General features: G+C 40.0%; 1 protein-coding gene across 2 annotated transcripts in view; it reads left to right on the top strand.

Moving 5' to 3' along the window:
• Nucleotides 1-14,314, top strand: part of wdr48b (WD repeat domain 48b) — a 96,758-nt gene that overhangs the window by 74,509 nt on the left and 7,935 nt on the right. For both annotated transcript variants that reach the window (XM_048615230.1, XM_048615236.1), the window contains exons 14-16: nucleotides 10,506-10,601; nucleotides 13,576-13,681; nucleotides 14,057-14,144. In XM_048615230.1, coding sequence (XP_048471187.1) covers nucleotides 10,506-10,601; nucleotides 13,576-13,681; nucleotides 14,057-14,144 — 290 coding nt within the window. The remainder of the gene's footprint in view (nucleotides 1-10,505; nucleotides 10,602-13,575; nucleotides 13,682-14,056; nucleotides 14,145-14,314) is intronic.

A 14,314-nucleotide genomic window follows, 5' to 3' on the forward strand; every position in this document is an offset into this window, starting at 1 on the left:
TCTTAAATTGGTAGACCCTTGCTTTGCGAAAGTGCAATCTTTAAGGACTCCGTAAAACTGAGGCATCTGTCAGAGCTGTTGGCGATGCACTGATAACTTGTATTTCAACTGAAAGTAACACTGACCCAAAGAGCTCAAATTCCTTGTTGCTTATTCGTGCTGGTGAAGTATCGTGTGTTATAGACATGCAGCTCGGAATTGAATAATCTGAATTTTCTTCGTGGTTTAATGGCTGAAAACAACCAAATTGCTTTGGTTCTATTTTAACCCAGAGCCAACATGTACTGGCTTGTCGAGTAGAATCCAAAGTGAAAGACTAGATTTATGAGTCTTATAAAAGAGATTATAATATTTAGACTTGCCAATCCTGTGCATTTTAATTTCTTGTTATTTAGTTAAATTATCAGTGTGCCTGTTGTTATAATTACTGAAGTTCTAACTGGAAAGGAAGTGCTGACCTTGTTACTTGACATTCACAAAAGCATTGATACAAAATCAACTTTCCTTCTTTTAAATTTTTTTAACACCAAGCACTTTACTAATGATCAACTTAAGCTTGAGTGCTATTGCTATTCATTGGATGTGGGTGGCACTGGCAAAGATGCATTAATTGCCCATATAAAATAAAGCAAAGAACAATACAGGTACTGGAAATCTGAAACAAAAACAGAAACTGTTGGAGAAACTCAGGTCTGGCAGCGTCTGTGGAAAGAAAGTAGAGTTACCGTTTCGAGTCCAGTGATCTATCCACAGAATGGCTCTGAAGAAGGTTCACTGGACTCCAATCGATAAAACTGCTTTCTCTCTGTAGATGCTGTCAGACCTCCTGAGTTTCTCCAACAGTTTCCGTTTTTGCACTAATTACCCTTCCCTGGTTTTTCCAAGGAATTTGGTTAGCCAATTGTCATTTGGAAGTGTCGTAATTTCTACCATGATAGTGCTCCCACTTCAGTGTTTAATATGGATATTCATATTGACCTAACAACAGACTACAAGTTCTGCTTCTAGGTTGTGAGACCTTGGAGATGAACCTGTTAGTAAAGCAGTTCCATGATATTTGGCTTATGTCCACTTTGGCCATAGAGTTTGAAAGAGAGCTAGATGTTACGAATGTAACTTTGGCAAGTTATTACAGTGTGTCCTATATATTGTACATACTGCAGTGACAATGCCTTGGAGATGAAAGGATTGGATTTGAAATCCACGGAAGTAATAATTCCAGTTGAGAAGAAAACATGTATATTTTGAAAGGGTAATGAGATAGGGATAAATTCCTTTTTGTAGGAGAATTAGTGGTGTTACCAACTTGAAATTGTCAGTGTTCATCTGGGAGGAGTGCGAGAGGAAATTTAATAACTTAAATGGCTGTCTGAACACAACATGCTTTGCTTCAAGCAATGTTTGGGAGATTTTTAGTGGGTAATGTTTCAAGAAAAGGAAGATTCGGAGTTATGGGAAAAGAGTACATCAGTGAGATTGGGTTTGGATTTCTCGAGAGAAGGACCTGGTCAGTGTGATAGGCTGAATGTTTGTCTCCCCTGCTGCACATCCCATCTGTGGTTCCTTGGGTAAACAATTAATGTAACAATTTACTTTTACTATATTCTTCCAAAACTAAATTAGCAAGAGAAAATTTCCGAGTAATATTTGAGATTAACTACATAGCAAAGAGTATAAAGGAGAATTGGATAGATATTTGAGGGAGTATGAGATTGAATGCTAAGAGTTTATATACAAATGAACTGCCTTGCCTTTCTGGTCCTGTACTTGTCAAGACTCTTGAACTGCTTCTTAACAGCCTTAAACTAGGAGTTGTTCTGGATGCCCTTTTCTGCATTTCTTCCCAAAGTCTATAAATCCTTTGAGTTCGTATGTAAAAGCCCTACATAAGGCTGTGAGAGAAGTTATACTAGAAGGAGAAAATAAATCCACAAATGCTGACAATGTGAAAAATGACCAGAAAACACCAATTGTATTTGTATATCTCCTTTACTGAAATAGAATATCCTTCCAGAGGAAACCTTAACACCAAAGCAGTATTATGGTACATTCCAAAAGCTTGGCCAAAGAGGTCGATTTTAAGGAGGGTGTTAAGAAAAAAAAGTGTGGCAGTTTAAGCATGGTAATTCCAGACCTTAGGACCTTGGCAGCTAAAGGCAAGGCCAGCAATGGAGCAGTTAATATCAGGGATGCCGAAGAGCGTTGCTACGAAGGAGGTCTGTGAGGCTGGATTTAGAGAAGGGTGAGGCCATGGAGAGTTTGGAAAACAAAGATGAGAAATTTAAAGTATTTGTGTTACTTCAGCAGGAGCTAGTGATGATAAATGAGCGCAACCATATTTGGTCAATAGGTTGATACAAATAGAGCTTAGGCTAACCAGGTTTTACGAAGAGAGGAATCTGGGAAGTCAACAGGAGTTTGTTGGATTAGTCAAGTACAATTGTAACTGATATTGATGTGGGTTTCAGCAGCAGACAGGCTAAGATGAGGGTGGAGGCAGACCATCTTAAAGCACAGTCTTGTGTTATCTGTAATCGCAGTTAAGTGGTTGGAAACTCATTTGATTAAACTTGACCTCATAAATTGTGAATCATCTAACTGAACGTGAAAGAATTGCGAGGTGGAGTGATGGAATCTAGCTCGGGAACTGATTTTATGGAACTGAGGCAATTTCTCCAATCTTCCATTATTTAATTAGAGGAAATGTCTGTCAATCCATCAGAAATCCCTTGCAAGTGATTCTCTAGCTACGTTTTGAATCGAGCCAGACAAGCATGCTCTCACTCAGAAGGTGGAGTAGATGGAATAGAGTGGTTCACCATGGATTGCAATAGAGAAAAGAAAAGCCAGAAAATATCAAAATGACACTGGGTGACTGAATAAATTGAGGGGAATATAACCTTTTGATGCGTTGCATTAGATACAGCAACAAGGGCAGCATTCATTGCCCAGTCCTAGTTGACTTTGTGAATGTAGTGATCAGCTGCCTACATATCCACATTATTGCAGAAAAATAGGTTTGAATGTATGATTCGCCTCTTCCTTTCCTTTCCTACCTCACGGTCGATTATCGGTCTCAGTCAGGACACTGAAGTTGTGTCTACAGCCAAACGAGATCCAGGAGAAAAAGTCACTGTTTGTCTATTTGAGACTGGATATTGGCCATAGATTGTGGCTGAGGGAGACATACTGACTATGGCGAATGATGGAGGAGATGGCTACTTTTAAATAGAGAGGTTCCTCCGCTGAGTGTCTTGAGTATTTTCTGTTTCTTTGGAGATAAAACCTTTCAGTGAAAGGTTGGCACTGAAATGCCTGAGAAAAAATGTTGTGATGTTTTATAGACAAATTGCTATTTGCCTAGGATTGATTTTGAACTATGTAGACAGTTTTTAAAAAGTCATATTTTGTTAGTAATTTATGAATAAATTCATTTCCTGTAATAAGCCAATAGAGTTCTTGCTACTAGTGTGACACTTTCTTAAAACAGTAAATATAAATTTATCACATCAGCGAAACTAAATATCCAAATAGTCATTGTATCAGCCTATTGCAGGAAGCCAAATAAACAGAACAGCAAGAATGACTGTGACATGTCTAAGGGTTCAGGAGCTGATTTCACTGCTGTGATGACTTTTTAACTGTTTGTTTTGGTTTTACTTTAATTTTAGAAAGTTAGCCAAATTTCATTAGATTGATACATTATATCTTTGCCTTATAAGGGACTGAATTGTAGTCAAAAGATTTTTGCTCAGTTTTATATAATGTACAAGTAGTACATTATAATGCTGAAGAAAAGAGATGCAGTCAACGCTTTTTTACCTTGCATTCATCAGGGTAGGCTCAAGAACACGAACTTCCAATCAGAGCAATAATTTATATTGCATGAGAAACAGGGTGCTGTTTTGTTGACATGTGGGACTAGTGAAGGCATTGCCATGGAGAGTTTATTTAAGGGACTGTTGACTTGGAGCTTATGGTTAAATTAAAAAAAGAACAAGGTCAAGGTATATATTGGGAAACATACCAAGGAATGGTGTTTCCCTGAGCTCTCATTTCATTCAGAAATTACAATGCCTGGACAAATTCCTGTTGTTGGTATGAATATATGTGGTTTCTAAAATCTGTAAGTGAGTTGGAATGTGAACCTAATGGTTGATCTTAAATAGTTGTTAGTGTAATTTTTGGCACAATCTGAATAAATGTTGCCCCATCATAAAATTGCACCTAATATTGGACACTATATTCTGAGTTTTGCCACTAAGGACCATTTTTTTTTTCCCAGTCATGGGATATGGGCTTTGCTGGTTGGGCCAGCATTTATTGCCAATCCCTAGTTGCTCTTGAGAAGGTGGTGGTGAGCTACCTTCTTAAATCAGTGAGGCCTATTTTGTGTAGGTAAGCCCACAATGCTATGAGAGAGTGAGTTCCAGGATTTTGACTCCAACACTGAAGGAACCCAGATTTTATAACTGACCTCTAGTTAGTTCATCAGTTATTATTAGTACTTTTTAGTTTAGTAACAAACTACAATGCATATGACACTGTGTTGAGAGGAGATGGTACAATGACCTAATAATCCAGGGACCCAGGTAATGTTCTATGAACCTAGGTTCACATCCCACCAAGGCAGATGATAGAATTTAAATTGCAAACAAAAATCTGGAATAAGTGTCAAACAATGACAATTAAACCACTGTCAATTTATGTAACCAATCTCATTCACCAGTGTCCTTAAGGAATGAAACTGGCTGTCCTTGCCTGATCAGGTGTACATATAATTCCAGACCCACAACAATGCAGCTGACTCATGACTACTCTCTGAAGTGGTTGAGCGAGCCATTCAATTGTCAAACCGCTAAATAGTCTCAAACAAAGGAATGAAACCAGACAAACTCCTTGGCATTGTCCTAGGCACCAGAAACGACAACAGCAAACTCATCTCTGTTGATCCTGGAAAGTCCTCCTTAGCAGCATTTGGCGTCCGCAATATTTGGGAGAGCTATCTCAAAAAAAAAAGTTAAGAAACAGCCTGACGTTGTCTGTCAGGTATGATTCCACAGGTCCTAGATAGCAGCAACACCATCCCTTGGGTATGTCCTGGCTCCATGGCAGGCCAGGGCAAGCATAAGTGATGGCACAGTGGTATGCAGTCTGGAAGGAGATGCCCTGGGAATCCTTGATCTCAGCCTCATCAATGCGCATACTGTAGATGCACCTGTCCATGGCAGTATCAGTAGCAGAGCCCACTGCCCAGTCCTTGCCGAGTCAAATGTCCATCTTCATAATGAGCTTACTCTCCTCATTTTGTGTGGTACTACCATTGTACTAAATGGGATGAATTTTGAACAGATCTAGCAATTTGCCTAGGGACCCATGAGGCACTATGGGCCATCAGCCGAATTGTATTCCAATGCAATCTTCAATCTATATCCCCCACTCTGCCATTACCTTCAAGCAAAGGGATCAACCACGGTTCATGAAGATTGCAGGAGGCAATGCCAGGAGCAGCACCAGGCATACCTAAAAATAAGATGCCAACCTCGTGAAACATACCACAGAATTAATTGTATGCCAAGCAGATTGGGTAACAAGTGATAGACGGTAAGCGATTTCACAACCAATGGATCACATCTAAGCATTGTAATCCTGTCGCATCCAGTTATGAATAGTGGTGGATTATTAACTCACGGGAAGAAGAGGCTCCACAAATATTCGCACTGTCAATTATGGGGGAGGCAAACACAGCTGTGGGAAAGATGAGGCTAGAGTGTCTGCAGTAATCTTGCGTCAGAAATGCTGAGTGGATGATCCTGTCTGCCTCCTCCAGAGGGCTCTAGCATCACACATGCGTGTCCTTAGCAATTCAGTTCACTCCACAAAATGTCAAGAAAATAGCTAGAGGCACTGGATATTATGTGCCCACCCAGAGTACATTGTGCAATGGGGCCTGACAACATTCCAGCAATAATACTGAAGACCTGTACTCCAGAACTTACTGCATCACCAACCAAGCTATTCCAGTACAACTACAACACTATATCCACCTGAACTTGAGTAATGTTGCCCAGGTTTGTCATGTGCACAAAAGTCCAACTTGGCCGATTACCTTCTGAATCATTTACTGTTTATGATCAAAGTGATGGAAGAGATCATTAAACAATTCCATCAACTAGTGCCTGCTTCGCAACAACCTACCCACTGATGCGGAGTTTGGATTCCTCTGATCTCATTACAGCCTTGATTCGAACATGGACAAAATAACTGAATTGCCGAAGTGAGTGTGCCTGACCTTGACATTAGGCCCCATTTGACTGTGGCTTCATTGGGCACGAGCAAAACTAGAGTCTCTGGTAATTAGGGGGAAGACCCAACTGGTTGAAGTCCTATCAGGCACATTTGTGGTTGTTGGAAGTCTATCATCTCAGCTCCAGGACATTTCTACAGAAGTTCCTCAAGGTAGTGTCCTAGGCCTAACCAATTTTAGCTGCTTCATCAATGACCTTCCCTCTGTCCGCAAACACTCGTTTCCTCCACCAATGCTCAGTAGCAGCAGTATCTACCATCTTCAAGATACATTACTGAAATTCACTAAGGCATCTGAGCACCATCTAAACCCGCAACTGCTATCATTTAGAAGGACAAGGGTGGACTATAATAGTGGTGGACTATTAACTCACGGGAAGAAGAGGCTCCACAAATACATGGGAACACCAGCACCTGCAAATTGCTCTCTAAGTCACTTTACGTCCTGAATTGGAAAGATACCACCTTTTCTTTTCACTGCTGATGGATTTGAATCCTGGAACTCCTGAACAGCATTCTGGGAACACCTAGACAAATATACTGCAGCTCCTTGCCACCAAAGGATGGGCAATAAATGCTGGCTCAGCCAACAACATCCACATCCCAAGAATAATTTAAATAGCTCCCATGCCCATGCCATGTTTTTTTTAATGGCAATCACTTTCCTATTGTGTACTGCTGTACTTACCAATCCTTTCTAGCCCTCCACAAACAGATGAAATAGCAGCTACGACGTGAGAAATTTGATATGCAATTTTAAATTTCAAAACCCTGATTTTTAAAAAAGATGTTCTGCCATTCAGAGCAGACATTGAAACAAGAGTTTTTTTTCACACAAAGGCTTAGGATGCAGATCACATTACTGCAAGTAACTGTCGAGGCAAGTTATTAACAAGGGAATTGTATTGAAGGATATGAGAGGAGCATGAAAATAGGATTAAAGTAATTCACTGTTATATGAGATAGAAAGGACTGCAGATGCTGGAGTCAGAAGATAAAATGTGGATTTAGAGGAGCACAGCAGGTCAGACAGCATCTGAGGAGCAGGAAAGTCGACATTTCGGGTCAGGACCTTCATCAGGACTGGGGAGAGGGAAGCAAGCTCAGAAATAGATGGAGGAGTTTGGGGCTGGGGGAAGGTAGGTGGGATGTGGATAACTGGATGTAGGTACAGAGTTGAAGAGATTGGTTAATGGAAAGGGTGGAGCAGATAGTTGAGAAAGAAGATGGGCAGGTTGTGTCAGGTTAAGGAGGCGGGGATGAGAGGGAAGGCTGGACATGGGATGAGGCTGGGATGGGGAGATTTTGAAACTGGTGAACTCTACGTTGAGGCCATTGGGCTGTAGGCTACCGAGGCAGAATATAAAAAGTGTTGTTCCTCCAGTTAATGTATAGCCTCATTTTGACAGTGGAGGAGGCCCATGATGGATATGTCACCAAAGGAGTGGGACAGGGAGTTGAATTGGCTGGCAACTGGAAGGTGGATGTTGATTGGTGTGTACAGACTGCAGATGCTCTGCGAATTGGTCACTGAGTCTGCGCTTAGTCTCTGCGATATAAAGACGACCACATCTTGAGCAACAGATGCAATAGACCAGGTTATAAGATATACAGGTGAATCCCTATCAGATTTGGAATGATTGTCTGGGGCCTTGGACAGAGGTGTGAGGAGAGGTGTAGGGGCAGTGTAGCACTTCCTGCGATTGCAGGGAAATGTGCTGGCTGTGCTGGGGAAGCTGGTTGGGAGTGAAGAGCTGATGAGGGAAGTCAGAGTGAGTGGTCCCTACGGAAAGCAAATGGGGTGCAGAAGGAAATATCTTTTGGTGGTGGGGTCTGATTGTAGGTGGTGAAAATGGCAGTGATGATGCGTTGGATTTGGAGATTGGTGGAGTGCTATGTGAGGACCGGGGGATTCTATCCTTGTTTTTGGGGCAAAGGTGGTTTGAGGGCAGAAGTGCAGGAAATGGAGGAGATGAAGTTGGGGGCATTATGAATCATGGATGAGGGGAAATTATGGTCCTTGACGAGAAGGACTGTTATATGGAACTCTGCCAAGAAGGCCACTCAAGTACTGAAACTTCAGCGATTTAGTGCAAAGATATTGAAATGTTGTTATTTCACTTGCATGTGATGTTACTGAAGATGATGTAAGCCTGACCATTTACAGCCCTTACAAACTGTTCAATAATCAAACCATCCCATTAGAAAATGCCAATAGCATGGAGGTGAAAATATTCCTGAATTAATAAGTGGTCTGTTCTGATGTTCAACTCCCACTCTTAGAGCTGGACAATTTAATTGTGAATTAATAAAATCTGGAATAATATGGTAGTGTCATAAATACTGATGATGAAACTACCGGATGTGTTGCAAAATCCCATCTGGTTTCCGAATGTCCTTAAGGAAAGGAAATCTGCCATTCTGTTGTAAACAGTTCACCATGGGCAGTTGGGGATAGGCAATAAATAATGACCCTCCAAGTAGCATTGCGTAATGAAAAAAAAATCTTAAAAACTGTTGGCATCTTTTTAATTTCTCGTAGTTATAACTACTTTTCTTTCGGTGGAGCTTTGTTTGCAATAGTGATCAGTTTGGCCAAATAGTCTGTTCCTATATAAAAACTGAAAGAACTGCGCATGCTGTGAATCAGAAGCAAAAAACGAAATTGCTGCGAAAGCTCAGCAGGTCTGGAAGCATCTGTGAAGGGAATTTAGAGTTAACATTTTGGGTGAAGTGACCCAAAGTTCTGAGAAAGGGTCACCGGACCCAAAACATTAACTCTGATTTCTCCCCAAAAATGCTGCCAGACCTGCTGAGCTTTTCCAGCAATTTCTGTTTTTTTAGATTGTTCCTAAAATGTAAATTCTATGTACTCTGTACTGCCACACTTGTGGATATCGGACATTTTTTCCAAAGTGTCTTTATGAAACTCTTTGGATGATGCCTTTCACCTTAACTTCTAAATTTTGGGTAAGTTTTAAATAATAAGAGAATGTAATCCAATGATAGGGCAGACAGCGTCCTGCTGGGAAAGCAGAGAGATTTATTGCCTGCTCTCGGTCAGGATTTGATCTCCACATCCTGCAAAGCCTAATGTCATATGCATGACAATTCTAAGAGTCAGCTAAAATGTGCAATTGCTAGAGATGTGCATGCATTTGGCACCCAATCAGTTCAATCTCTGGGAATTGGGATGCAAGTGAACCAGCTTTTCTTCATGTGTATTAATGGCTTGAATGAAGGAGCAGATTAGTGTGTGTCAAAATTGTGTTGTCAGCTACTTTTGATCCAAGAAATATCAATCAGATATCATCTTAATCGTGTAAGGCTGGGACCTACGAGGGAACAAATAGAGTAGAGACTCCATGGTTGCAAATAACTAAAAGTTAATGAATATGAACAATAAACAATCAAAAGGAATAACAGGTTTTAACCTTTCTTGCAAGGGGGTTAGAATACAAAAGAGCGCACATGATATTTCAATTGTACAGAGCCTTGGTCCAGTAAAGTAACCATGTTCACATTGAAACATCAAGGACTTCAAGGAAGTGAATATATTGGTTTTGGAAGAAGTGCAGAAATTCCCCAGAATTATCCCATGTCTTAAACAGTTAACGTCTGACCAATACTTGCAGAAACATAGTTGGAATTCTTTGTTTAGACGGTTATGCCTAAAATGAGAGATTTGAAGTGGTAAATCCAAAGAAATTTGTGGTAATCCAGAACAAGAAAACTATGAATTAGAAAATAAAACTAGAACCCAGCCATTTAGAAGAAAAATTAGAAAGCCCTTCTCACGCAAATGGCAGTGGAAGACTAGAACTTACTCTCCCAAAAGACTGCATGCCCTCTTTGCGAGTTCAGGTCAAATTCTCAAGACAAGACAGGGCGTCGATTCTTTGTCTGCTCTTCTAATGAGTGGAGTTGGGCTTCTTTTAATGGGCACTGACTGGAGTTGAATAAATAGAATTATGACGCAGATCTGAGTCTTCTCCATTATTTAGCATGGGAAAAGTATATGTATTTGAGATATTGTTAAATTATCTCTCCTGGAAATCAGTTTGTATTTAGGTCCAGTACGTTTTTAAATTCTGATTTGATTTTACATATGTAACTTACCTAACTGTTTTGAAAATGAAGAATAAGATTGTTTTATTAGCCATTTCATTTTGATTAAATCAATTGCTCCCATGCTACAGTTAACCTTGGAGGACTGTTGCTGCAGGCTCTGTTGGAATATTGGCCAAGAACACACATCATTCCAATGGATGAAGAAGAAAATGAAATGAATATGGGTCAGTATTTTATATCAGGGTTGGTCTTGAGTGCCGGTGAAAATAAAATTTGCATGTTATTTTTCTCCTTGTTTCTGCCTGGACTCCATATGGTGTATGTCATTTGCAGCTAAGAGAGTGAGCAAACATCTACATTTACTGATGCCATTGACAAATTAGCATCTAGTACTATGATGCTGATAACTCAATACATCAAGCAAACAATAGCCTCCTGCTCTTTGTGTTGCTTGACCAGCAATTTCGATTGTTCCCATTATATGATCAGTATACCCAGTTTAAATTTAAACAGTTGTCACTGTCTTAAGTAAAAGTACACATTAAGAAAGGAAATGTGCTATACTGTGTTCCGTCAGTGTTGCCTGTGCTGGAATTTCAGTCTAACTGCCTCCATTTGTAATTCTTTCATAACCAATCTCTCTGAGAGACTTTAATCTAACTCTTCTGACAGTGGCAGATACATAAAGTGGAAGCTTGTAGTTAAACAAAAAAAATTGTACTTGAAAGCAGATTAATGCAGGCTGAGCAGAAAAAAACTTGCATTTATATAGTTGGAATAAATGATGCTATAATGAAGCATACAGAGATAAAGGATTATTCATTGCACATAGTGCACCTCACAAGTAAGAAGGCAATTTAACATACATTACATCAAGGAGGAAGAGCAGATTAGTGATGAGCAGGAAGGGAGAAAGTGGAGAAGGTAGGGAGGGAGACAGACATAATTAAACAGTTTGAGCTGGAGCCAAACATTGACAACGGTTAAGGAGTAAATATAAAGAACAAACTAATACATGATCCTCTCTTCAAAAGTAGAAGTGGCAGCACAAAAACTAACTGGGTAAAGGGAAATGGGTATTTTTATTTTGTTTTTAACCCAATAGCTAGTACTGCTAGATCCAAGCTACCACCCACCCACCTTTCAATATATGAAATAGAATTTTGTGTTTGACCCACATTGAGTGGTTTCTGTCAGTGATTATTTTGTTGACATGATTACAAGTTGCCTACACCAATTTTGCCCAGAGATCCAACAAAGGAGCAAACCATTATATTAAGTTTAAAGTTTATTGTTTTGAGTTCTACAAAATTGCTCCAGTGCAGTTATTGACTGTGCATGTGGCACTGATTGGAAATGAATTGGCTCTTTCTCGTAATGCTATATGTTGAAACTTAATTGTCCTTGCTCATTACATTAGTAGTTGATGTCAGTGAAATTAATGACTCTGACACTAATTTTTCAAAGTTGATAAAACATATGTGGCTTGAGCAGCAATATTAAAGGCAAGGAAGGAATATCAGTTTTCACTGTACGGTAGAAGGAAGTCAAATAGTAATGAAAATCCTGTTTGTAATATGTTGCATTGTTATCCTGTTATATTTTTCTTTTAAAGAGTTTAAACCTTCAAAAGAAAAAGACAATTTTTAATTTCTCATCAGCTGCATTCCCAGAACAATTGATAGATACTACCTCCGGCGTACACTGGTATCTAGTCGACATGCCTCTTCATCTGGCCTGCAGACACACTGCAAATAAAGCTCAGTGAATGTGACTGATCTACAGGACGCTGCTCCTGCAATCAGAGCCCCTTTCTTGCCCAAGTTAATTGTTCTGCTCCATTTTCACTTTTGAAGGGAAGTTGATGTCTAGGCTCATCCTTTATTTTGACTTAGCTGCTGTCAAAATGTTTCTCAGTATTTACACTGGTGAATCAATAAGCAGCTTATATAGGAGAGAGGGGCTTGGATAGAGTGGGTAGAGAAGGCATGTTTCCCTAGGGGGCTTGCATTTAAGGTGGTTGACAAAAGGATTAGAAAGGATTTGTAGGAAACCTTTTTCACCCAAAGGGTTGGGTGTCTGTAATCCTGGGACTGAAATTGAAGCTCTGTAATCTGCAGGACTATGGGCGAGGCACTAGAAAGTGGGATTGGAATGAGCTCAATGGCACCTTGCTATGGTCCATGGCAGTAAACAGTGCAAAAGTGAGCATCTTCGTTCAGCCTGGACTCTGAATGCTGGGGTGGTGATGAATCCATAGGGAGAGGCTGCATGCCGGTGGTTGGGAAAGATGTGCTACGCTCCCAGACAGATAAGGTGAGGTATTCTCGGTCCCACACTGGCACCAGCTCCCTAAAGAACTGCTGTCAAAATGGCTGATCAGGGTCCAGAGGGGGTGGAATATGCATTGCCTCTGTTCCCTAATCTTGAATGAATTTTGCTGAGCCACTGTCAAAATGTGAGTCACCAGAAGCAAATGCTGTGTTAAACCCAACTCCTTATTTCTGTCCCAGTCCTCTGCCATTCCCTGGTGACCAGGTCTTGGGGCCTTGTCCATCAGTCAATCCATCTCTAGCTCTGGTAAAATATTTTATTATTTATCTCTGCTACTTTTAATGGCCAAATTAATTATCAATATATTGCTTTTTTTTTAAATTTGTAACTCCCCTGAGCCTGCTAACTTGGATGATTGGAAATTCTGGGCTGTAGGTACTGTAACTGAGTTGGAAGGCTGATATGATTGAAGTATAATGTCAGTGGGGAAGTGCGAAGGTGGGCATCATTTATTGGTAAAGAGCCTTTTGTACACCCAATAAGGAATTGAAGAGGATCTTACCAACAAAGCTTGCACTTTTCTACCACCTGAGGCATTTGAGGCCAGTGAGACAGGTGCATTTAAACTAAACTGGATAAGCACAGGAGGAAGAAAGGAGTAGATGGGCATATTGGGAGGAGCTTCATGTGGAGCATTAACACAGCCATAGCTATTTGGGCCAGTTGACCTGTTTTGGTGCTATGACTCTGTTCAGAGATTAACTATTTCTGAGCAACTGAGGTGGAGTTTGTTTCGGCTGTTGAATTTCTCTCAAAGTGTGGTGTGTTTTTTTTTAAAGGATGTTTCTACGTATACCAATTTCAAGTTAATTTTATTTGAGAAAATTGGCGATTTTTTTTTTTTTTTTTTTTTTTTCATTTTAGTTAATGGAGAACAAGAAAACAGGATCCAGAAGGGCAATGGTTATTTCCAGGTGCCACCCCACACTCCAGTCATCTTTGGTGAAGCAGGTGGTCGCACTCTCTTCAGGTACCATGACCTAACATATTGTTTTGGCCAATAGCCGTGTAGACTACATAGAGATTTCAATGCATGTCTTTAGGAGAATATTAACTACACAGCCTAAACCAAAGCCTATTTATGTTACAACCACTAATTAAACCTAGAAAAAGTTGAATATTAATTCTGGCAGTGAAACTGTAGAGAACTGAACCATTCTTTGTTTGAACTACACATTCAATTTAGTTAACAACGATTTTGTTTCTTGACGAAATTTGTGATTTTTCTATTTTCAAAATTGTCCTCATCACAAGCATCTTTTTGCATCCCTTGCGTCTTTTCGTTATCCCTATCCCTTAATCATTGAGCAAAGACAGAATAACTTCATTTAGTTCATTTTTGCAGGCTTTTGTGCCGTGATGCAGGAGGTGAAACTGAATCAATGCTTCTAAATGAAACCGTGCCTCAGTGGGTTATCGACATCACTGTAGATGTAAGTAACTTACCTGATTCAATTCTCCCACTTTCACAGAAATGCTTTTAACATGTTATTTGTTTGATCAAAACAATTTTACTTCTCTCTACTGTAATATCTTGTATCTATAGAGCACCTTTAACACAAAGAAATGTCCCAAGGCTTTTCACAAGGGTGTTATAAGACAA

This window comes from Rhincodon typus, chromosome 2, assembly GCF_021869965.1.
Source record: "Rhincodon typus isolate 14 chromosome 2, sRhiTyp1.1, whole genome shotgun sequence".
Classification (NCBI taxonomy): domain Eukaryota; kingdom Metazoa; phylum Chordata; class Chondrichthyes; order Orectolobiformes; family Rhincodontidae; genus Rhincodon; species Rhincodon typus.